The following is a 22,551-nucleotide window of genomic DNA, read 5'->3' on the forward strand; positions in this document are numbered from 1 at the left end:
ATGCCTCCTAGCTGTGTTTTCATAGACTATCACAGGCAGACACAAACTAACTTCAGTATATTTCAGTATTTAAAGTCAAATAAGACACTCACTTTTCACCACAAAAGGGTGTTTTAGAAAATTATAGCTGTTGAATATCATGATTTCCTATTATGAAGTTTCTCTACATTTAATTTCAAGTCTTATTAATAAAATTTATGTAGGTAGAGCCACATGTGCTATGACCTTCTTGCAAATCAGCTTTCCAGTAGATTTAGGCCCTTTGTAGTCTGCAATAAGTTGTGAACTGGCTCATTTCAGAACTGGCTTGTTTGCAGTTGGCTCAGGTCATCTGGGACACTCATAATGCTCATTTGAGCAGGTCATGTCTACAGAAATCCTTGCATTTCTTTTCCTTTGGAGATCAGGGGTGTTTTTAACACTCAGTACCTCTGGCAGGATTAGAAATGCCAGTTCAATTTCATTCAGGTCACCAACCTTGATAGGAGAGAGCAGAAACTGTGAGAATTGCTATTTTCTGCTGGTACATTTCCACACTTCTGTCTGTGTGCCCTGGACATGGGCATGTTCTCTTACAATTTGCTGGTGGTTTCACTCGAACTGAAAAGAAAATTAGATACTTCAGCAAAACTTCAGGGGTGAAAGAATGAAAGAGGGCAAAGGAGAGCCAAGAGAGCTTTGTGGAGGGTTTTGTTGGGACTGATGTAGGAAGTCAACTGTATTGATCAGGTGTAGCTGGTGGTCACTCAGTCCAAATTCATCACTGGAGCCCTTTTTTCAAAGTGGAAGTCGGACATTATCATAACTCTGAAATGTACACTTAGAAAATAAATTATTTCAGACAATTAGTAGATGAGAGGAATTTTTTGGGGGAAGGAGAAAAAGTAAAGTTGTAAATAAAAACTACAGCTGTGTTGAAAACAACACAGCAGATTACATGCTAGTTGCAGCTGTTCCCTAATCCTTTCACTGGAGAAATAACTGGGGATCCCACAAAGATCAGTGTTGGCTTTTTCTGATCCATAAGTAATGCTGTGCTGTGTGCTGCAATTAGAGCAAAGGGAATGCTGATACCTCATTTTACTTTGCTGTCATTTGTAAAATTCCAGTTAATGTTCAGGGAACAGAAAGTCGTATGTTTTTAGGCACTGGTTGAGTACTATGAGTAACAGAGAAATAAATATGCTTGGGCATATCCAAGGAGCCAGAAGTCAGCTGTGTAACTTCAAGTTAGCAATAGAGTTGCAGTGATCTTCAGCACTAAATTTAGTCTTGACTAAATAGCTGTTTAACTGGCTGCATTTGTCTTGAATACCTGATTGGGAATTGTTTATATATTCAGAAACAGTTTTAACAGTACCTGAGAGGGAGAGAGCAACATTTTGTGTCTTTCTCTCAAAAACTCCTACAAAGTTCATTAAAAAATATGGGATAACTGAGAAAACATTAGCCAACTCACTAAAGAATTTACAGAGTTGACAGTAGGCTATTTTTAAACATAATCATTTTCATTTCAAATAAAATGTACAGCTCCTTTTCACATATTAATTTTAGAAGCAGGTTGCATATCTTCTCTCAGGGAGTTACTCCAATTCTCTTAATTTAGTCTGGGCATGGTTTCCTACTAGTGTTAATTATTTTCCAATTTTCTTCTCCATTATTCTTAAGCTCTAAATTCTGTCCTAATACCTCCACAATTCTCCTTTTGTGTTGGCTGCTCACAAATTAAAGCTCTGGTTCTTTCTCCTTTAGTCAGAGTGAGCTGACAAGGACGTGGAGCCCAGTGTGATCCTGGTGTGATCCATCCATGATTTCTTGTTGGCTTTCTGTCTCACCATCCCTCAACAGACTGCTAAGTCTGCCTTTTAGCAGAGTAGTCATTGTAGCCTCTCCTGGTCCTTTTTTTAAAGCCTATGATTCCTCTACATTTCCATCTTTCATTTTAATTGTCCTAATAATGTTCCTTTGAGCCTGTTATGTCTCAGGCTCAGAGGAATAGGATTGCAGAAATATTAAAAGAACTGATTTTCCCACTTCCTTAGCTCATCTGTTGAAATTTGGACATTTTACAGCCTGCAAAATGATTAAAATGGAAAATAAAAATCCTTTTCCTTGCTCATAAAAACAAAGATATCTATTTCCCCTCCTGTCCTTTGCATCCTTCCAGTGATGCAGGCACTGGTATTCTGTTATCCCAATATGACTTTGCTGTGTTCTTTTACTCAGTGTGTACATCATAAATGAAGATGTAAACAAAAAACCCTGTGAGACCTGGACAGGGACTGTGTTTGTTGAGAAAAACCTTTATCTTTATAGGAATACAGTCAACACGAGAGACCTCAGAAATCATCCTGCAGTTCCTTAAACAAATCATCTCCTATGTTAACCTTTGTCTTCTTAGACATCAAGTGTTTTCCTTCTCCCCCACTCCATCTTCCATAAAAGTTTGGTTAGTGTTGATTAGTATTGATTTAGATATTTTGATAATCTGCTTAAAATCAGGGGAAAACATTCATTTTATAAATCAGGGGTACTTTGAATATTCTGCAATTCATGTTATATAAAAAGCTCTCCTAAGATTACATTTCATTAGGCTAAACAGTAAATATAGCTCTGTCTTTCTGTAACATTCAGTTTGCAAACCTTGCTTTCTCCTATCAATACATTGTCTATTTTTAGAGAAGAAAACCATTACTTTTTCTTGTTCCATTCTCCTACTTAGTGCTGAAAAAATGCAAATGAAATTATTGTTCTTTTGGGTATAAAAAGCTTTTGGCAAAACCCTCAGATGAAGTAAATAAGTGCATCCTCTTTGAAGCCAGTAGAGTTGTTCTGCTTTATACCAGCTAGAGTTGTGATCCAGTAGATTAGTTGCTTTCTTTGGGGCTAAAGATTTGTGGAGTCTGGACTGTCTCTCCATTTAACTCAGAAAAGATGCAAAACCTCCTTCTGAGGATTTGCAGTTACCTGAACTGAAGCACCAGCTATAAGTAGGGATCAACTTCTTTGCCCCTTTCAGTTCATTCTTGAAAAAATGTCATTTACTCTGCAGTATTTATTTCACACTTGGTAGGCTGGTAGGAAATTTCAGTATGTCCCCCCAGTATAATTACAACTGCTTTTTTTCCTGTTCCTCCAGGGAGTGATTCCTAGGGACATGTAGACAATAAGTCTCATCTAAGGTTCAGTGAAAATATTTGAGTAGGTTCTGCCAAGAAACTAGTATTTCAAGATATTTTGAACATAAAAGCCATTCCAGGGAAAACTGATCCCACAATAGGACACAGAGCTATTTTTAAAATTGCCTCAGGCTTTGCAGCTGGGGTTTTATTTGTTTTTGGTGGGCTTTTTTATTAATATTCCTTGACATTTTAAAGATAAGTCCTGTGCATGAGCATTCTACAGAATAGTCCTGCAAAAGTCAACACTTCCAGGCACTTCTTCACAGGAAAGCTACTAAGCACAGGTTTGATCCAAGTCTATCACTATTCCCCAATAACAGAGCCACTAAGATCTGTCTGTGTCTAGGGTTTTGTTGATAAAATGCCAATAGAGAGAACCTCAAGCTGCACAAGTAGTATTGTTATTGCCAAGATTCAAAACAGCAGAGACACGAAGCACTTGAAGGCGTGTCCATGTACTGCAAGGCTCTCTTTTTTCTAACTGCCCCTACGCATCATTGTCTTGTCTGGATTCTAAAATTGCATAAATGTAAAAATATTTAGCAAGGTTCCGGAACAATTCTTGATTGAAATTTGTATCTCAATCACCCAGTCCTTCTTAATTTTTATTGGTCTGTCTCTCTTTTTCCATTCTGTGATCTCCAAAGTGGGTTGGTGTTTTTAACTTGACCTTTTTTAGATTCTGCCTTCACCTTTTTAGATTCAGAAGACAAAAGTATGTTCTCCCTGCTCCTAAAATCATCCATTTGATTTTACTGGGAGCAGGCCCTGGGAAGGCTACACTCCTGAACAGACAGAGACTCAAGGTTTGTATCCTGTAGATTGATTTTCAGCCATTCACTTGAATCAGAAATCATAATTAAGATCAAAAAAACTACCTTGTGAATCATTTTTCCATCTAGGTACTTGTATGTCCCACTGCTGCCATAATTTGTAAGTGCTTCCCAAGGTTTTAAAAATAGAAAGAACAAAATGCTCTCCTACTTTCTTACCCCCTCCTTTATTTTCCAAACCCTGTGAAAAATAGCTTACTTTAGAAGGATTTACTTTGCTTGCCTTATTTGCTTCTTTGCATATGCAAAGAATTTGCAGAGGGAAAGATGCCTTGCAGAAATGGGTCCTGCAGAAATGCTACCATTCTTCACAGTGGTCAGGACCACATTCAGTATCCCTGAATTCCTCTCCTGGGGTAGTGCTGTCTCTGTTACTTCAACCTCTCCCACTGGTGACACAATTCTTGTGGACAAATATTTCTGTCACACAGTCAAGGCAGAAACTGAGCAGGGCTGCCTCAACATTTAATGTACTCTGCAAATTGTCTATACTTCAGCATGCAGGTCTTGTCCTTTGTCAGCTTTGGATTGGTTTAAAGTCCTGAGCAGGAGGGCTCTTCAGGTAAACCAGCAGCCTGGTGAAGCCCTGCAGCACCAGTGAATGAGCAGTTCCAGAGCGCGTCTGCTTTCCTTAAAAACTTCGGAGAAGCAGAGAGAAAACCTCATGAGCTCCAATAGTGCCAAAAGGGCCCAGTTTGAAATGCATTATATGAAAACTACAGATTTTCAGCAATGTTGCCATAATTTTATGCCAATTGGTATTTTGGGAGGAGATAACATGCTATTATTTTTATTTATCTTTCCATATATCTTGCCTTCTTTCTATTCCTCTTGCTTCCAAATGGAGGTCACACATAAGAGTAAGTAAGAATGGCAGGTCTCCAGTGCAGGGCTGAGTTAAATGCTCTCTGCATTGACTTGGATCCTCTCCTGCCCTTTGGACAGCTTCTGTTTGGTGCTCAGATGTTATCTAGTTTTTTGTATTGAAGGAAATGAGGGTTGTGGCTTTCAGTGCTGTCCTCATGGATTGCCTTCAACAGCAGTTTGTAGTGTACATATTCTGATTTACTGGATATAAAAGTGTATAAAACATTTCTCTGGCTTCTTGTTGTTAGTGGTCTTGAAGTCAAATAAGATACGCTTCTATCAGCAGAGCCTTTATTTTGCAATCCAGGTACTTCCATCAAACCCATAAATTTCTTTGTAGTTTTCATATTAGGCTGATCCACTGTTTCTTTTTCTGAAGCAATAGAAATCAAAGGGAGTATGTCTGAAAAGGTGGTGGCACTAATTGCTCTTATAAAGACAAAGCTTTGTGCTGAATCTGTGATTCTGTGATCTGTATTAATTATCTTGCTTTCACTGCAAGTTAAAAATGGTTGAAATCAGAGGAGTTTTTTTATCCAAACAGAACCATATCTAGGAAAGTATTTCCATGCTCTATTTAAAAACCAGGCCAGACAATATATTTATGGCAAGCTAACAGTCCTGAGTGCATGTTTTAAACTTCAGGGCTAAGTCAACTTGAAGGTGCCCTTATCTAGCAAGTTCAAAGCAGAACACAGCTGGGAAAACCTGCCTCTCTTGCCTTCCTCCCCTCCAACACATGTGTTTTGCTCATGTCCAGGAAATATTTTCAGTAGCAAAAATTATTTTTGTTCAAAAAAGATAAATAATCCAAGATTTTTCTTGTCTATTTACAAACTTAAACCTAAACTGGGAAGGACAGAAGTGTTTTCACTAATAAAAGATAACTCTAATCCTTAATCAACTCAAGTCTGTTTTTTAATAGTCAGGGGAGCGGTGGCAATAGTTACACAACTGCTGCCCTGGGGGAGTTAAATTTTGCTTTTGGCATCTCCTGTGTTAAGCAGAGAAGAGCTGTTTGGGGCTGGAAGAATGATATATATCTGCAGGAGGGAGGGAGCTGCAGGGGAGCGGGGAGCACTTTAAATGAATTCTTTAATGGGAGCCCTTTCCAGAAGGCATCCGTGGTATTCCTCTGCAAAAGGAAGAATAAGTACTCAGCACCATATATGGTGACACTTTTATGTTTTTTAATATAAACATGTACAGGCTGGAGCAATCGTGTAGATAGGTTTTGCTGATTGGTTGGGCCAGAAGGGAGGGAAGGAAATGAGACCCTGTTTTTAATATCTTAACATTAGAAAACTTAAGAGCTTGGGTTTGAATAAATAAACAGTAGGCAGAGTTGGAAAGATTTTCAGCTTTGCAAAATAGCCCTTTCCCCTGTCTTGATTTTCCAGCTTTTGTATTTATTTTCCTTTAGCTTGTTTGTTTGCAGCTGCATCGTCTGTAAATTGCTTTGATTTTTGTTCAGGGAGTATGTTGTTCCCAGTGCAGATAGCAGCAGATCAGTAAAAGCTATTTGACATAGCTTGGCTCCAAGAATAAGGGGACCAAATCCACTCAGTCAATCCCCACACTGCTGGGCATAGAAAAGGGGAACCCCACACTGGGTTTGAGCTGCTTTAGTGCAAAACACAATCACTTCTCTCAGGTGAGTTACAGAGCAAGAGAGCCCTTTTTTTCTGATTTCACTTAAATATTTCAGGAACCAAGTTGGAGAATGCAGCTGCCAGGTGTCTCTCATGCTGCGGGAGAGTTCAGCTTCCACAGCAGAAATGCTCAGAGAGTGAGTATTTTTCCCAGGGACTTGCATGGGTGGGTTCTATTTTTTGCTCTGTTAATTCCCTGCCCTTACAGACCCAGGCTGGCTGCTGTTCAACCTAATCCCCAAATGTGACCTAACAAATTGTTTTCATCATACAAGCTAAGCACATTGGACCAAGCCAGAGTAGAGGAGATCTTTTTTGTTTGTGCCCTTATATGGCTCCTGAAGTCATCATTGATGCAATAAACTAATGGAGTATGCTCCTCTAATCAACCTCCCCTTCTATAAACACATTTTGTTCCTGCTCTGAGATTGTTCCCTGACATTTTTAAACCAGCCCCTTTCCTGGCTCTCTCTTTCTTTTCTTTTTCGGATCATAGTGGGAGGGAATCAGCCAGCTCTGGAGAGCAAAGAGATGGTGGAGATCATGGTAAACTAACATCTGGTAGAACAAGTGGCTTCAAAAAGAACAGCAGTGTAACCAGAGTAGCTGAGGAAGAGCAGGAGGACGTCCGAGGCGTGCTGAAGAGGCGAGTGGAAACTCGGGAGCACACAGAGGAGAGCCTGAGGCAGCAGGAAGCTGAACAACTTGATTTCCGTGATATTTTAGGCAAGAAAGTCAGCACCAAAAGTTTTTCTGAGGAGGAACTGAAAGAAATCCCAGCCGAGCAAATGGACTTCCGAGCAAACCTGCAGCGGCAGGTCAAACCCAAGACCTTGTCAGAGGAGGAGAGGAAAGTCCATGCTCCCCAGCAGGTGGACTTCCGCTCTGTGCTGGCCAAGAAGGGCACCCCAAAAACCCCGCTGCCAGAGAAGGTGCCACCTCCTAAACCTGCAGTTACAGATTTCAGGTCTGTGCTGGGCTCCAAGAAAAAGCCACCTGCGGAGAATGGCAGCGCTGGCACCCCTGCACCAAATGCTCGTGCCAACTCTGAAGCCCAGAATGCGACCCCCAATTCTCAAGCCCCTGTTGCCAAACCAGCAGTGAAAAAAGAGGAAAAGAATGACAGAAACTGTGAACATGGGTGTGCAGTGGTGGATGGCGGAATAATTGGGAAAAAAGCTGAAAACAAAGCCCCAGCCAGCAAACCACCAGCAAGCAAAGGAACAGCACCCTCCTTTACAGAGAAGCTTCAGGATGCTCAAGTAGCTGATGGTGAAAAATTGGTCTTACAATGTCGGATTTCCTCTGATCCCCTTGCAGCTGTCACCTGGACTCTAGACAGCAAAGCCATCAAATCATCGAAGTCCACTGTCATCTCCCAAGAAGGTAAATTAATTGCATTACAAGCCAGCTGGATGGCACACTGTTACATCTGGCTCTTGATTAATAATATTTAGTTCATTAAAGGTAATGCAATATTTATTTGAGACCTGTGCCAGTAACTGTTTCCAGATGCAGCTTTCTTGTTATTTCAGTGGAGTACACAAGGAACAGTATTGTTTGACGTTTCTTGTAGATTCTCCTTTAACAGCCTGCAGATGTAAATTTTATAAAGTTGAACTTCGTGCATTTTTAAATGCTGTTTACATTGCTAACGCTGTTTAAGGAGCTGGTACACGATGCTTATTTAAACTGAACTTTAAGGATTTAGAACATTGAAAACATAATAATATTATTGCTGGTTTACAAATTCTAATTGAATTCTTCTGTATGTTTAATATTTCATGCTTTTTATTGCAATAAGAAACACAGAAGCAAAGAGGGGTTGTGTCATAGAAAGAAATTGCTACAACAAAAGTTAAGATCAGACTTGAGAACAGATTTCCAGTGTATTTAATGCCCCACCACAGATGCTTCTGTTGCCATTACATGCACTGAAATATTTGAACTCGACTGGCTTGATGACTTCTAACTAACTTCAAAACTGTATAGAATTTGGTAGAAGTCCCGAGAGGGAATACTTACTGTTTTTAAACTGAGTGATTCCTTTATATTTCAGATTTTGGATGATCAAACCCACTAGACTGTTTTTTGCATTGAAGTTAATGTTGTAGCTAGACAAAATATATTTTCCTTGTGACAAAAATAGGAAGGAAGGACAATTGATAGCACAAAAAAACCTTCTTTACTTCATATATGTTTCATAAAATACTGAGGGAATTATCTTGAAAATTACACCCTCTGGCACACCATAGCAAAACAGTTCATGTTCACAGTGAAAACTATAGCTTGACACAGGGGTCTGAACTCTTACTTTTGAATCTTCCTTCATTTAATCCAGACTATTTCTGGTGTTACCAAATGAGAACCAAGTCAATATGCAGAACAGTTCAGCACAACCAGTGCATCCTTGTGCAGTGTTCCAAGCAGAGTAACACAAGCATTCTCCTGAAGTGGATGCAGTCAGAAATAGCATTGTATTCAGAGAGGCTTGGGGTACTCGAGTAGTGCATTAAGGAAATACCAAACTAAGTAGATGGAGAAAGGCAAATGGGAGCAGGTGCATTGTGCCTGGTCTGTGTCTGAAATAGCATTATTTTTTAAATTTTTTTTTTTGAGTACATGTTGATTTTCACCCAAGGGGACTGTCTAGAATAAGGCTACATGTCATGTACATGAGAAAACATTGACTGGTGGAAATGTCATTCTTATAAAAAGGACTGACAGAATCAGTCAGTTTAACTAGCCTTATGCTGGAAGCAAGATTTCAAGGCTTTTCTTGGAGTTGCTCAGAATGAAAAAGAATTTGTGCATCCCAAAGTTCCATGACTCCTGTCAAAGTACATCAGCTAGACAGCACCTCTGTACCAAAGCTTCTGAGCTGTGGTGGTGCCTCCTAAAGTCTTGAAGCTTTAGTGTTATGGTGCTGCAGAGAGCTGTTTACTGAAATAATCTGAATAATTGACTATTCTAATTCTCCTTCTTATTCACTCTATGAAATGGTACTGTGGAGCTGCAAATCGAGGGTAGCTGTTTACAGTGAAGTGATCCTGATGTCCAGCTCTGCCACCTGTGTGAGCAGGGCACAAGGCTTCTCCCATCCAGTTTGTCTGGGCTGAGTGGCACTCCTGGTCACAACACCCCGGGGTGTCACACATTAACGGTGCTTTCCAGTGAGGTCAGCATCAAAGCCCTGCATCAGGAATCCACTGTTCCAGGACAGCTTCCTGCAGGGGGTGAAGACACTGTCCTTATGTTCCAGTTGTACCTGCACTGTTACATTTGAATCCTGCTTAGCAGTCAGTGTTATCAGTGTCTCAAAGTCAGGCTTTCTTCTGCACGTATTTGCAGAGGATCTTGGAAAGAAATATTACACAGGGCTGTAAGTTTTGTCCTTTAATGGAAAGACAAGGAATGAGGATTAGAACTATTTTTTTTTTTAAATCTTATTACATACCCTCTGGTACACTGAGAGGGTGCATTGCATGATGGTCAATTTTGGTTTTTTCTTGACAGTACCTGCTAGCTTTGGCTTTTGGAGAAGAATGTGTTGCTGCTCTCTCACTCTAAGATTCTTTCATGCCAACTGTTAGGTAATTAACTAGGTATGCATGATACTTTAAGTAAGCTCCAGATTTCATAGAGATTCAGTTTTTTTCCCCTAATTAGAAACACATACATACTTGAGGGAACCAAGAGAGGAGAAGGAATAACTGGAATAACTTCAGAAATATCAAATTGATTCACTATCAGGAAATACTGTTCAATAGGGAAACTGTGTGGATTAGTCCCATAGCTAGTGTTTGGAGCAGCTTTAAACATGGAGAACAACAATAATATTGGATGCAGTACACAGCAGGCCAAAGGCAAAGTCCCAGTTTCCATCCTTTGCCCCAAACACTGAGAATGCAACACTGTCACACCCACAGGTGTACTTCAGCAGCAATGCCTTTGTCAAAGCTTGGAGCAGCATTTAATGGGCCTTGGAGATAATGCCCTAGTGTCATCCTCACCTGAAAGAAGGCTGAGTCTGTGGGGAAGAAGAGGAATTCAGAACAAACAGACCTAGCTCACCTTAGTGGGTTTAGATCTTGCAAAGCCATTTTTTATTTCGTTTGTATGACCTTGCTCCTCCTTGTGTTCAGCAACAAAATTCACTATGGAAGAGGACAGACTAGATCTGTTCTTAGCCATTTCACCTATTGAGTTTGTGCTCTTGTGGTGTTGTGACCACAGTGGTTTCTTTTCAGATTCAATGGAGGTATTTCACAATAATTTATATGTTCTTAAAGAGCTGGATACTGGAAAATTCTCTGTCTGGGGTAATGCATGTCTGTCTGCTTCTTGGCCATACTACTAGCCCATCTTAGTATGGGATATTGTCTCACAAACTGGTCAGTGTAAGTAATGCATTAACCCCTAGAATGCTATGTATTTGTGTTTTGGAAATTGAAATATTCCTCTCTGTCATTCCCTAAATAGAGAAAAAAAAGAAGGAAAAAAGAGGCAAAAGTTTACTGATCTCCTGATGCCAAATATATTGTGAAGATAAATACATAAAATTCTGTTTCAGGAACAAATGATTAAACAGTGGCATATTTGGCCAGGAAGGTGAAACTTAGAAGTATCCTTGTGTGTAACAGGTTCACAGGATAGGCAAACTGTGTAAAAACTGTGTGTAGTCACTCACTGAAAGTAACTTTCCTTGGCATATTTGTCCTAGTTGATAGTGAGGTCCCTTACCAGGGCCTTTGCCAAAAGAAAAGCTAAACCCTGTTGCAAAAATGACCATCTTCAGGCATATTTATGCAACATTTGTGCTGATTTCTGATAGTTAATCTAGGGCTTGCAGTGTATTCCATTGTTCCAGGGTTAAGTTTAGTTAGAAGTCAGAATCTGGGCAGCATTATACTGAAAGTTGCAATCACAACAATAGCTGATACCATGTCATGTTCCTTCCATTCTCCATGATTTCCCTTTGAAATCATAAACATCAGTACACTTGTTCTTCCATTCCTTTTTACAGTTCCCCAAATAGTACTCTGTTGGTTGATTGGCATGATTTTTTTGCTTAATGTATCATTTTTATGACAAAGTGAGCTCTTGCACTATTTTTCTGACATGGTACAATTTTATTAGTGGTTTGATTTTATATTTTTCTTCTTTTAAACTTATCAGAATGCAATTTTATACATTCCTGAGATAGATATAACTGTGCTTTTTGCTCATTAAAGATCAAAATTAATAGTTATTAGCAATAAAAAGAGTACTCATAAATTAGAGTATTATACATTCATATAGTATCGGGTAGATGATGCATGGTTAAAAGGCACTTTAATGGGAGGCTTCTTTGCTTGAAGTTATGAGGTGCTTTTTGTTTGGAAAAAAGAGTTTTTAAGAGAAGGCTCTAGCAGACATTGCAGTGAAGTTAGACATATAAGGACTGAGTAGAACAATTTTCCTCACAGGGTGAACCCTTTAGAGCAGAACCCATTTTGTTTTACATTTGTATAGCACTGACCTGGCAGTGCCCAGTGCTGCTGTCCTGGTGAGTGACTCGCTCTTGGACAGAATGTCCACAGAGAAAAGTTCTTGTGTGGTTTCCAAAAGCTGTTCTGTAAGACAGCAGTGAAAGGGTTTTGCACAGCATCCTTGGTAAACTGGCCAGCTGAAGTGTACGAGTGAATGCAAATCTAAACTTGCACATTTGCCATTTTTAAAGTCATTCTGCTCAGCTTTTTTGGGGTAGATTTAGCTCTGTGACTCTACAGATGAAAGAGGAACTGTCTAATATAGACTCAGGTAGCAGTAATGGTGTAGCTTAGAAAATGCCCTGAGTTTGTATTGCTTTGTCTAAGCCAGCATTTTTTTTCTTCCCAAGTTTCTTGGCAGCATAAAGATTTGGTAATCTTATTAGCAATAATGCCTTAACAACTTTCTTGTGACTTAACTCCTAAATCTTCCTATCAGTCATGCAAGTCTATGTCTGCCAGTCTGGCTAGGATCTGCCGTGACTTTTTGTTTCCTTTTTAATTAAATTTGAGCAGGAATTTGGTGTATAATTATCATGACTCTATATACTGCTGAAAGTAGATGCATTTTGCACCTTACAAAAGCTTCTTCAGAAAGTTTTAAGTTTAGGGAGATCATCTGAGCATCAGTTCTGACACAATACCATGTTTCTCACAGGCCACATTTCCCTCTGCATTTTCATTTATGTTTGAATCTATCCTCTTCCAGAAAATGCATGTAGTGTGGATTTAAATACAGCAAAAGAGACATTTCGTATAACCATTGGCAATTTATTGCAAAGTCTAACTGTTCTAGTAAGAGTTTTGTTATTAAGCCAAGAAACAAAACAATGCCTTATTTCTAACTTGATAGAAAGTCCTTGACTCTCTAACCAAGATAGCTTTCTGCTTTTTTTTCGAAACTTGACAAGTCATGTTCTTATTAAGTTTCTCTCCATGATGCACTTCATCCAGCCCTTGGAGGTTTGGGGGTTTTTGGTTTCTTTCCCGCACCTCCTCTCCAGCTGCTGTTTGTTAGTTTATTATCCTATTTAGAAAAGAGGAAGCAGAATTGTGTGTGGGTATCAGCATCAGTGAGAAGGAGATCACCTTCCTGTTGCTGCCCTCACTGGAGGTTATTGGTCCTCTGTCTACCTCACAACGTTGGAACTCATGTTTGTCATTTCTCTACTAAACCTTTAAACCTTCTGAATATTCAGCATCCCTTGCTGCCATCAGTGCTTGTCTTTTCACTATCTCAAGCCCCATTTTCTTTGAGTGAATGGGACTCAGCTTAACAAGTAAATGAGATTGTTTAGGAGGACTACCCTGCTATCTTTTCCCTTTACAAGATTCCTTCTAGCATCTGTAAATTTGTAAAAGTTAATTTATGAATATTTCCACATCATTGATTAAAATATTTAATAACTTGGGTCTAGTCTGATAACAGAGGAAATCCACTAGAAACAGGCTGAGTGACGATTTCCTATTGTCAGCTTCTTCAAGAAATCCTTATTTTGACAGCTCTAACTCCTCCTAAATCAATGTCATTAGTATAGCAATGTAGCAATAACTACAAGCAGGAAAATGTAATATATCACTAATTTTTCAGTAAAGGTTAAGAAAATTACCTTTGCACAGATACATTTGCTGGTTAAATGTCTAATGTTGTGAATCATGAAAGTAGGCTTCTTACATTGTTTTCCTTAAAGCTGTCAATTATCAATAATTACATTTGATGTTTTTTCTTCTCTGAAATTCATGTGGTTTTTTCACTGTTTTTTTCTGTTGTCATTGTAACGGTAGTCAATATTTTCCTGGTCAATCCACTTCTCATTTTTAAACATGACTGTGACACACATATTTGAACATGCCAATGAATAAGCCAATGAGTTCCTTAAAAAATTATTTTCTCCTAGGCAAAATTTCTCACAGACCAATGTGTATTAATATTGCCTAAATACTCCACAGTACTTTCTTACACCATGGGATACACTTGAGAAAGCCATAAACTTGGGTCTGCATCATGGGTAGGAATCAGGAGGTGGGCCAGCTAGATGCCAGTGTGGGGAATAAGACTAAGGAGCTGTTTTTTGCTGGTTTGTGTATTTGTTTTATATCTGAGGTTGACTTTCTGTGGGGTTTCATGGAAAGAATGCAGAAGCCTGGAGATATTTTAAACTGTCTTGCACTATTTTTGAGTAAGTCAGAGAACCCTTTAATAGCTCAAAATTCAAGAGTAAGGCTTTGTGTATCTAAACCAGAGTCTCCAGTAAACCATCAGCTTCTGTGGCTGTTAAGGTCTTTTCTGGAGCTGCACCAGTCCTACTGTCTAAGTGGTAGATTCCAGTATTCATGTTTATTCCAATCCTGCATTTTGTGGCAATTTTTAAGGATCATCCATGGCATGGTTCCTTAAAAAATTAGAGGGTTGAAGGAACAAAATAGATAGCAAACATTTTTAGCTGACTGGGATTTGTCAAGTGCCACAATTTTGGAATACCCAACTGGAGTAACCAGTCTGGGCTTTCTAGCAGTTCTGAGAAAATAAGCTTATTTCGGGTCATGATGGGGTTTGCAGAGGAAATACCAAATATTTCATTGAAAGACATTTGGCCTTCTAGACCCGGGAATTGACTCTAGCTCTAGATCACAGAATATAGGCTTGGTTGGGAAGTTTCCTGTTCTTACAAAGTCTCATCAAGTTTTGCCTGGTGGTTTGGGTTTTTTTTCTGGTTTTCTGTGAAAATGAGGTTTCAACAGCCATTCTTCCTCAGCCTCCTCTTATACTCCTGATCCAACCTGACCAAATCTTTCTTATCCATTGGCCAGTTTCATACCTAGTCCTGGTAGTCCACTTTCATGAATACTAGTGGCTACATAAAGGAGAGTGACCCAAATTATTTCATTTTCCCTTCACTCCTCCTCTGAGGGCTGCTACCATTGTACCTGGCAGTAGCAAGAAGTCCAGCAATCCCCATGTATTTTACATGTGCTGTTCCCATGGAGTTCCTCGAGCGAAAGAAGGAGTGGAGAAAAATAGGATGGAGATTATTTCTTGTGGGAGGTAGGAGGAAAAAAGACATGGCCCTTGAAAAAAATCAGATTTCCTTCACCCTCTTTCTCACAAAATAACTTCATTAAATGAGTGTTGAGGAGTGACCCTGTGTCACATTAGTCTTCAGTGAGTTGAGGAAGGGCTTTTGAGCAGGTAGAAAACTCCTGCAGAAGCAAAAGTAAATGCTGCATTGTTCCAGTCCCTTGATGATTCGGTTATTCTTGCAGGCCGGGTTCCTTTCCTGCAGTAAGGGGTTAAAGGTCTCTTTCATATGTGTGTGGTTTTGTTCCATAGTTTATGGGTTTTTTCAGTAGCATCTTTAGGTTTCAATGTGCGATCTTTTCTAATCATGTTACATAGATTTATACAAATTCTTAGACTGGAAGTTATCTTTGGCTTGCTCTCCAAATGTCTCTTTAAACAGCAGAGACATGTGAATTTATATTTGCTAGATGCCTGCAAGAATACTTTTCTACTGTCTCCCCTCCATTTGGAATGGAACTGCAGCTCGTGACATTTCTGGCTTCAGCCTGAGTGATGGAAAAGCGTTGCCTCAGGGAGGGCACGTGGATTTTCTTTCCCCCCTGTGGTTGGCTGAGCGCAGCCCATGTGAGTGAGGGGGTCAGTGCTCCTCTTCTGAGACATTTTTCACATCATTTCTCAGGGGAAAAAAAATCATTATTTAGAGCTGCTTGATTTTGTGGAGGATGATAAAGAGGGGGAAAAATAATTTTCTTCTAACGGATGTGTTTTTTTCTGGCAAACCAAATTTGTTGGAATCCATTTGAATGTTATTTATAAGATTTTTCTTGGATAATGGCATCCAGGTTTAAAATGAGAGAAAAATCTGAATGCCAAGAGCATAAGTGCCATGTCCAAACAGAGTTCATCTCCAAAGAGAAAAAGAGAACCGATAAACTGCCTAAGTTCTTTGGATGGAGGGGAGTTTCTTTCAAGGTCCTTTTCATCCTTTTCATGGACCAGTATCACCTGTGTCTGTGCCATCTGCCACATCACAGGGGATACATTTGATGGGGAGCCTGGGGTTGAGCACTCTGGGAGGCTTCCAGTTACCATAGAGAGAAAGGTGCTGGGAAATTTCCTTACATCTCAGGAAAGAGGGTAAACATCTGAAAAAAAAATCCATTTCTTCAATTCTTTAATTCGGAATGACTGTGAGAAAGGCCAGTGGAGGAAGGGGGAAGGTTTTACTGCAGCTGAGGTAAGGAGGGTGGAGGTGTTCTGAACAGGCCTACAGCAATGGGCAGAGGTGCACAACACCTCTGTTTAGGAGACAGACCCAGCTCTCCAGTGAAGAAGGAGAAAGCAAGCCCACACTTCACTTTCACTTAATGAGGGATATTTGGAAGGGGAAAGTGTGGAGCATTGTAATTGGGGTTCACCCTGGGGAGGAAAGTACTTCATTGTTCCAAGCAATGCAAGTGAAAGTAAGAGACAAGGTTCTTCTTCTTCATCCCCCATCTACTGGGAACAACTTCTGTTTGCGTTCACAGAGTTTTAATTTTTAAGAGGAAATGTATTTCCCTTGGGTCAGACCAAGCTTCCCTTGGTAAATAATGAGCTTATGTCGCATCCTGTTTCTGCAAACCCAATTAAGTCAAATTTTGTGGTTTTGTTTGAAAAGAAATGGATTTGTTGCAGTGATAAATTTGATTGCCATTAATATATTGGAGTTTCTAATGGATTTTTTACAGGCAGTTATTCATTAGGCAGTTCAAGCAAAAAGAAAATGTCTTTCAGTGCAGTTTCTAAACTTAGGCTCTAAGCTGAAGTTCTGCTCTCACACACGTGAATGCTCAGGGGAGTGCTAGAGACAAGGCTGAATCAAAACTTTGGTAATGGACATTGGACAGTAACCCTCTTATTTACAGTTCTACATTATGAGCACTTTTTGGAAAAAAGTCACCTGAGTGAGGACTTCCGATCTCTGCTCTAAGACAAAGAAGAGTGGTAGAGGTGCTGCCACTGGTCTTCCCTACCTTTAGCAACCAGCTCAGGGCTGAGGGGACAACTTGGAGTTGTCCTAGGAATAAGCAATAAGATTCAATTTTTGATTTATTGTCATCTATATATTATATATATAAAATATATATATAAAATAAGGCACCAGTAAGATTGAATTTTTAAGGAAAGCTTTTTCTAGCAGAGAAGATCACCTGTAGGGAAGGACTGGCTCATTTGATGCCTTCTGCTCCTTACTAGCACTAAGGTTTTGTGAGCTGCAGCCTAACATGCATTTGATCTCTCCCTCCTTTGTTCAGGGACGCTCTGCTCACTGACCATTGAGAAGGCCATGCCTGAGGATGGGGGCGAGTACAAGTGCGTAGCTGAGAACCCAGCAGGGAAAGCTGAATGTGCTTGCAAAGTGGTGGTGGAAGGTAAGTACTGTGCTGGCTGCAAGAAAACTTCCTTAGAATTTCGTCCTTTCCAACTTATTTCCCAAGAATGACCTTTAGGAGCTACATACACACACAAAAAGAACTCCACGCCCTTTCCCTTCTGCACTTTTTGGTCAATAGGTAATACAATGGCTACCATAACAGAGCATGAGCAGAGAGACAGTGCAGAACCAAGGGCTCTGGATGCTTTGTGGAATAATCTGTTTCTGCTGCTGCCCACTGTATTTCTAGAAGGTTTTTAGAGCAGTAACCTGAACTTGTAAGATTTGTTTCTGAGCTATGTGCATCCTTTGAGAGCCAGTGAGAATTCCCTGGGTGAGTCTGGGTGTCAGTCTGCCTCAGGACTGCATGTGGCACATTTCTCACTCAACAACTCCCCAGTTCTTTGCACTCATAGATATTTGGTCATTTGGTTTGCTAGCATAAGTGGGCAAAAATAAACAAATTAGCAGCTCAACCGTCCTTGTGTTCCATAGTTTTAGAACATGGATAATTTACTGACTGAGGCATTTGTTGTCAGCTATGGTCATGCTGATGACACTGTAATCTTGTTAAATAGTCTTGGCCTTGGGCAAGGCCTAGGTGAGGCTGAGTGAGACATAGACTTAAAAAGCTGCCATGGAGTTTAAATTATTTAAGGGGCTTTAAGTAACCAAATGTTCTTCTTATCAAGTCACCTTCTGGTGAGCTTATTTTTGAATAATCTGAGACTTTCCACTGTGTCTAAAATGAACACAAAACTAGACTACAAGCCTAATAACATAACTTGGGTGCTGAATCTTCACAGCTGTGTTCCTGTGGTGGTATTTATATGGTATTTATGGCAGGAGGTCTACAAAAGAAAACTAGTTTTTTCCTAATGTTACATGACACAAGGTAAGAATGTGATTCTGTAACTCCTCACTAAAGGTCAGTCTTCCTGTAACTGGAAAAGGAATTAATTACACATAAACTTACAAGTAAATATACCAGTACCTTCTGTGATACTGTGGTCAGAGCGTAATCTGTCTTAGATATTTGATAAACTATTTTTTATGGTTCTGTAATTTAAAGTAATAAATTTTGTCAGTGATGTTCAAAGAAGAGTCTTTAAGCAAAATATAGTCCCTGAAACACCTTAACCACCACAGATCCAAAGTGTTGAAGGATCAGAACATTAAAAGCTTAGCATACAGTAGTTCTCTAGAGCTACTGTAGCAACTTTAAAATGTCTCTTATGTGTTTTTCCTCTGTCTTCTGATCTCCTTCAAATAGTTGCTTTTCTTTTTGAAGCTTCCCTTAGCCTATTTCCCACTTCAAGCTTCCTGTTGGAAAATGCATGCTCTAGGAGGCTGCAGGTAGAGCTTGGCTTGCAAAGTCTTGATCATGGGAGCTGTGAGCTCCTTGCCTGATGATGTGAATGCCATGACCTCGGCTGTCTGGCTTTCTGTGGTGGTGGCACCCACGGCATTAGGAGCTCACTGCTCACATCATGTGGGGCACCAGGATGACCACATTCCCTACCTCTGTGCTGGCTGCCTCATGGGCCTTTTTTGTTCTCCACTGGCATGCTACTGAGAAGAGGTTTTTAACGAACGGCACCATAGCAAACTCCAGCTATTTCGGAAAGATGCCATGCGATATCCCATGCCTAAGACTGGCAGAGGGGATGACTGTTATTTCAAAATTAGAATTGTGATCTAAGACAAGAGTTTGGATTTCTCCCTTCTTCAGTCCACTATCAGGATTCCAGATGCTGAGTTTTAGATTAAGTAACCATAATCATTATATTTCTTTTGACATCAATAACTCAGGATTGGAGGAATGTTTGACTTCAGTTGGCAGATCTGTAGAATCTGAATGTCTGAACTCTCACACAGCCTCCTGCTCGGAATTATTTACTAGGAGATTCTCTCTTCCTCTGTTAACTTTTTAGGAAACTTAGATGAATTTTCACACACTGGCACATAGAGGAAGGTGACTAAAATAGCTGTTTCCATAACATTTATGTCATCTTTTTCCCTGGTAGCTAACAGCTCTCTCATTCACAAATATTCTGAAGCTGAATATTTGAAAGCTGTAAAGTGATACAGCTATTGCTGAGATCATAATCTATAATCATAATCTTTCTTCCAAAGATAAATGTCAGGATCAAACAGTATAACAAGCAATCAAACAATATAATAAATCCTTATTAGGATTTGCATTTTAGATCATTCATTAAATCCTAGAATGGTTTGTGTTGGAAGGGACCTTAAAGATCATTTTGTTCCAACCCCTACCATGGCCAGGGACTCCTTCCCATAGATCAGGTTGCTCAAAGCCCCATCCAGCCTGGTCTTGAACACCCCAGGGATGGGAAGTCCATAACCTCTTTGGACAACCTCTGCCAGTGCTTCATGACCCTCACAGTGAAGAATTTCTTCCTAATATTTAATCTAGACTTTGCCTCCTTCAGCTTAAAGCCATTCCTTCTTGATGTGGCACTACAGATCCTTGTGAAAAGTCCCTCCCCAGCTCTCTTGAAGCCGATTTAGGCACTGGAAGGGGCTCTAAGGTCTCCCCAAAGCTCTCTTCTCTCCAGGCTGAGCTGCTCCAGCTCTCTCAGCCTGTCTTCATAGAAGTGCTCCAGCCCTGTAATCATGCTCAGCTTGGAATAACCTTAAAAACGTTGCACCTTTTATTTATATCTCATGGGATTTATTTATTTATCTCTCACGTGGGATACAAATGGAAGGGAGCTTTATTGACTCCTAGGTGTTGGTGTAGCCTGCAGTGATGAGCAGTTTCTGGATAAGAGCTATACAATTGTGAAAATACTAGAACCCATCAAACTTCAGTCCTGTAGTGTCCCTTCTGCTGTTTCTGTTTAGGAATAAGCAAAGAGCCAATAATGTTTTCTTGGAAAAATTTAAACTGATAGAGGAAATGTTGCTTTTCAAAATGGGTTAATCTGAATTGATCACATAGACAGTGGAATAGAAGAAATGCCGAGAGATTCTTTTGAATTAAATGATGTTTCTGTACGGCTTTGTTTTCCTTATCTCTGCACTGTCTTCCACAGCTTTGTGCACATTGTATTTGATCTATTAATCTAAAATACCTATCAGCTTACACAGGACTTCTTGTCTAGCTGCTTACTTGGGTTCTTAGTGCAGCTGCTTTTGTAGAGGGTTTTTTTCTCTCTGTTCTGTCTTTGTTTCAGAATGTGAGAGTCTCCAGCAAATCTGTGCAGAAAATTCTTCTTAAAAGCCTAAAGGACAGCAATTTCCTCTAACTTTGCAGAAAGATCCAAAATAAACCTTTTATTAGACAGCTTTTTCATTATTGATTTTCAAATAGGATTTATATTTTATTATTTGTTTTGATTGCAGATGCCTCAAAGACCTCAAAGCCTACTGAGAAGAAGACCAAGAAGCCTAAGACCACACTTCCCCCAGTGCTGCCAACAGAGAGTAAGTGACTGTGATTTGATTTGCTTTCTTTTCAGTGGAAACAAAAGAGTGCTTTGGGATTCTGTGGTCATTCCCTTCAGAATCAGAAGCCTGTGCTGTTTCTTTAGCCCGTGCACTTAAGTCATGTGAAATGAGTTTTTGCCATGTGGGGATTAGAAATAAGAGCCCAAACTGTGAGTTCAGACCTCGCCCACTCTACTCTCTGTTTTTCATAATGGTGCAATAAACTTGTGACACCGATTTATTTTTGGCTGCCTCTCAAAGAGCACAGAAATACTCGAGTAGTTTGCTTCAATTTGTGTTGTGTCCTGTGTACACAATCTGAAGTTTTACTATTGGTAGTAGTAAATATATACTATATAGTAAATATAGATACTTATTTTACTAGATTGATAGGTAAAGCATGTTGACTGAAATGCCCTGTAGAGTAATCTGTCCTTTTCTGGCATGACCATGGAAAGTGATGATGCAAATTTTGCATTCTTCGTTTTAAGCCTAAATGCTTAACTTGCTTTTAATGCTTTCTAAAATAATAAATTAGCTATAAATTCCCATTTTGCTACTCAGCATACGCCCATTTGCTTAAGAGGAAACTTTAAATGGTAAAGGCAGCGCAATAAAGTCACTTCAGGAATTTCTAACACCAGTACTACTTATGAAATTAAGGGATACAAATATCTCTTAAATCAAAACTGGTATTTAAATTTTTTTTATCTAAGGTGTCCACCATGTGAGTTCTTAAAAAGATGTAAACATGTGGTTTAATAGAAATATAAAATATTTTATCCAGCTGTCTCAAAAAATAAAAAAACAAATAAACTCTAATCTGGTCTTCCAGCAAGAACATTTTCAGCTGCTTTCAGAAGGAGTCAGAGCAGTTTTATAGTGATTGATGATCACAGGTAGTAATTGTGCTTCTGGAAATGTGACTTACATAACTATGCCCTGGGCTACAGCTATTTCTGAGTTTCTGGCTGAGCATTATAACTCTCTCTCCAGCCTCTCTTTGGGGATGTGGGAAGAGTCACACTGACATGCTCCACCTCTGCACCTGAGCTTCAAGTGCCATAAATAACAACAATTAAGAACAATGATTTTGTTATTGAACATAGATAGAAAAGAACATTTGAAAGCCAGTTAAAACTCCACAGAACAGTGTCTTGAGTTGAATTTTTATGCATACAACACACACATTTCAACTGATCCTCCGAGCAGTGTTATCAATTGCAGCTTTCCCAGGAGAAAGTGTGAGTCGGGGACTAAGTCTAAATATGGAGATAAATGACCTGATCCACATCCTGCTTCTTTTGCTTCTGGTTTTAGTGGAAATTAAAATAGATAGCAAAACAGAAGAGACCAACTCTGGCTGCAGAAATATTTGGGAAAAGAAGGTTGAAATAATAGGGAATGATTTTTCTACATGGCATATTATTTCAGTGTTTCAAGTTTTTGAACTTCTCATAAGCTCTATTTTTCAAAATATCTTTAAAACATCTTTCCTGCGGCACAGTAGACATCAAGGTAAACAGAGAGAATGTTAGGAAACTGGGCTTTGAAACAGTTTTTGGAAAAGCTTTGAAATATACATATTTAAT

The 22,551-nt window shown here is 39.5% G+C and overlaps 1 protein-coding gene across 2 annotated transcripts in view; it reads left to right on the top strand.

Annotated features, from left to right (window-relative positions):
- MYLK (myosin light chain kinase) overlaps window positions 1-22,551 on the top strand; it is a 194,699-nt gene that overhangs the window by 116,026 nt on the left and 56,122 nt on the right. For both annotated transcript variants that reach the window (XM_088058800.1, XM_005519645.3), the window contains exons 15-18: window positions 6,591-6,671; window positions 7,031-7,920; window positions 17,385-17,501; window positions 20,876-20,956. In XM_088058800.1, the coding sequence (XP_087914926.1) occupies window positions 6,591-6,671; window positions 7,031-7,920; window positions 17,385-17,501; window positions 20,876-20,956 (1,169 nt within the window). The remainder of the gene's footprint in view (window positions 1-6,590; window positions 6,672-7,030; window positions 7,921-17,384; window positions 17,502-20,875; window positions 20,957-22,551) is intronic.

Source organism: Pseudopodoces humilis, chromosome 8, assembly GCF_049639895.1.
Source record: "Pseudopodoces humilis isolate 2021_Gansu_Grassland_sample_001 chromosome 8, ASM4963989v1, whole genome shotgun sequence".
Lineage (NCBI taxonomy): Eukaryota > Metazoa > Chordata > Aves > Passeriformes > Paridae > Pseudopodoces > Pseudopodoces humilis.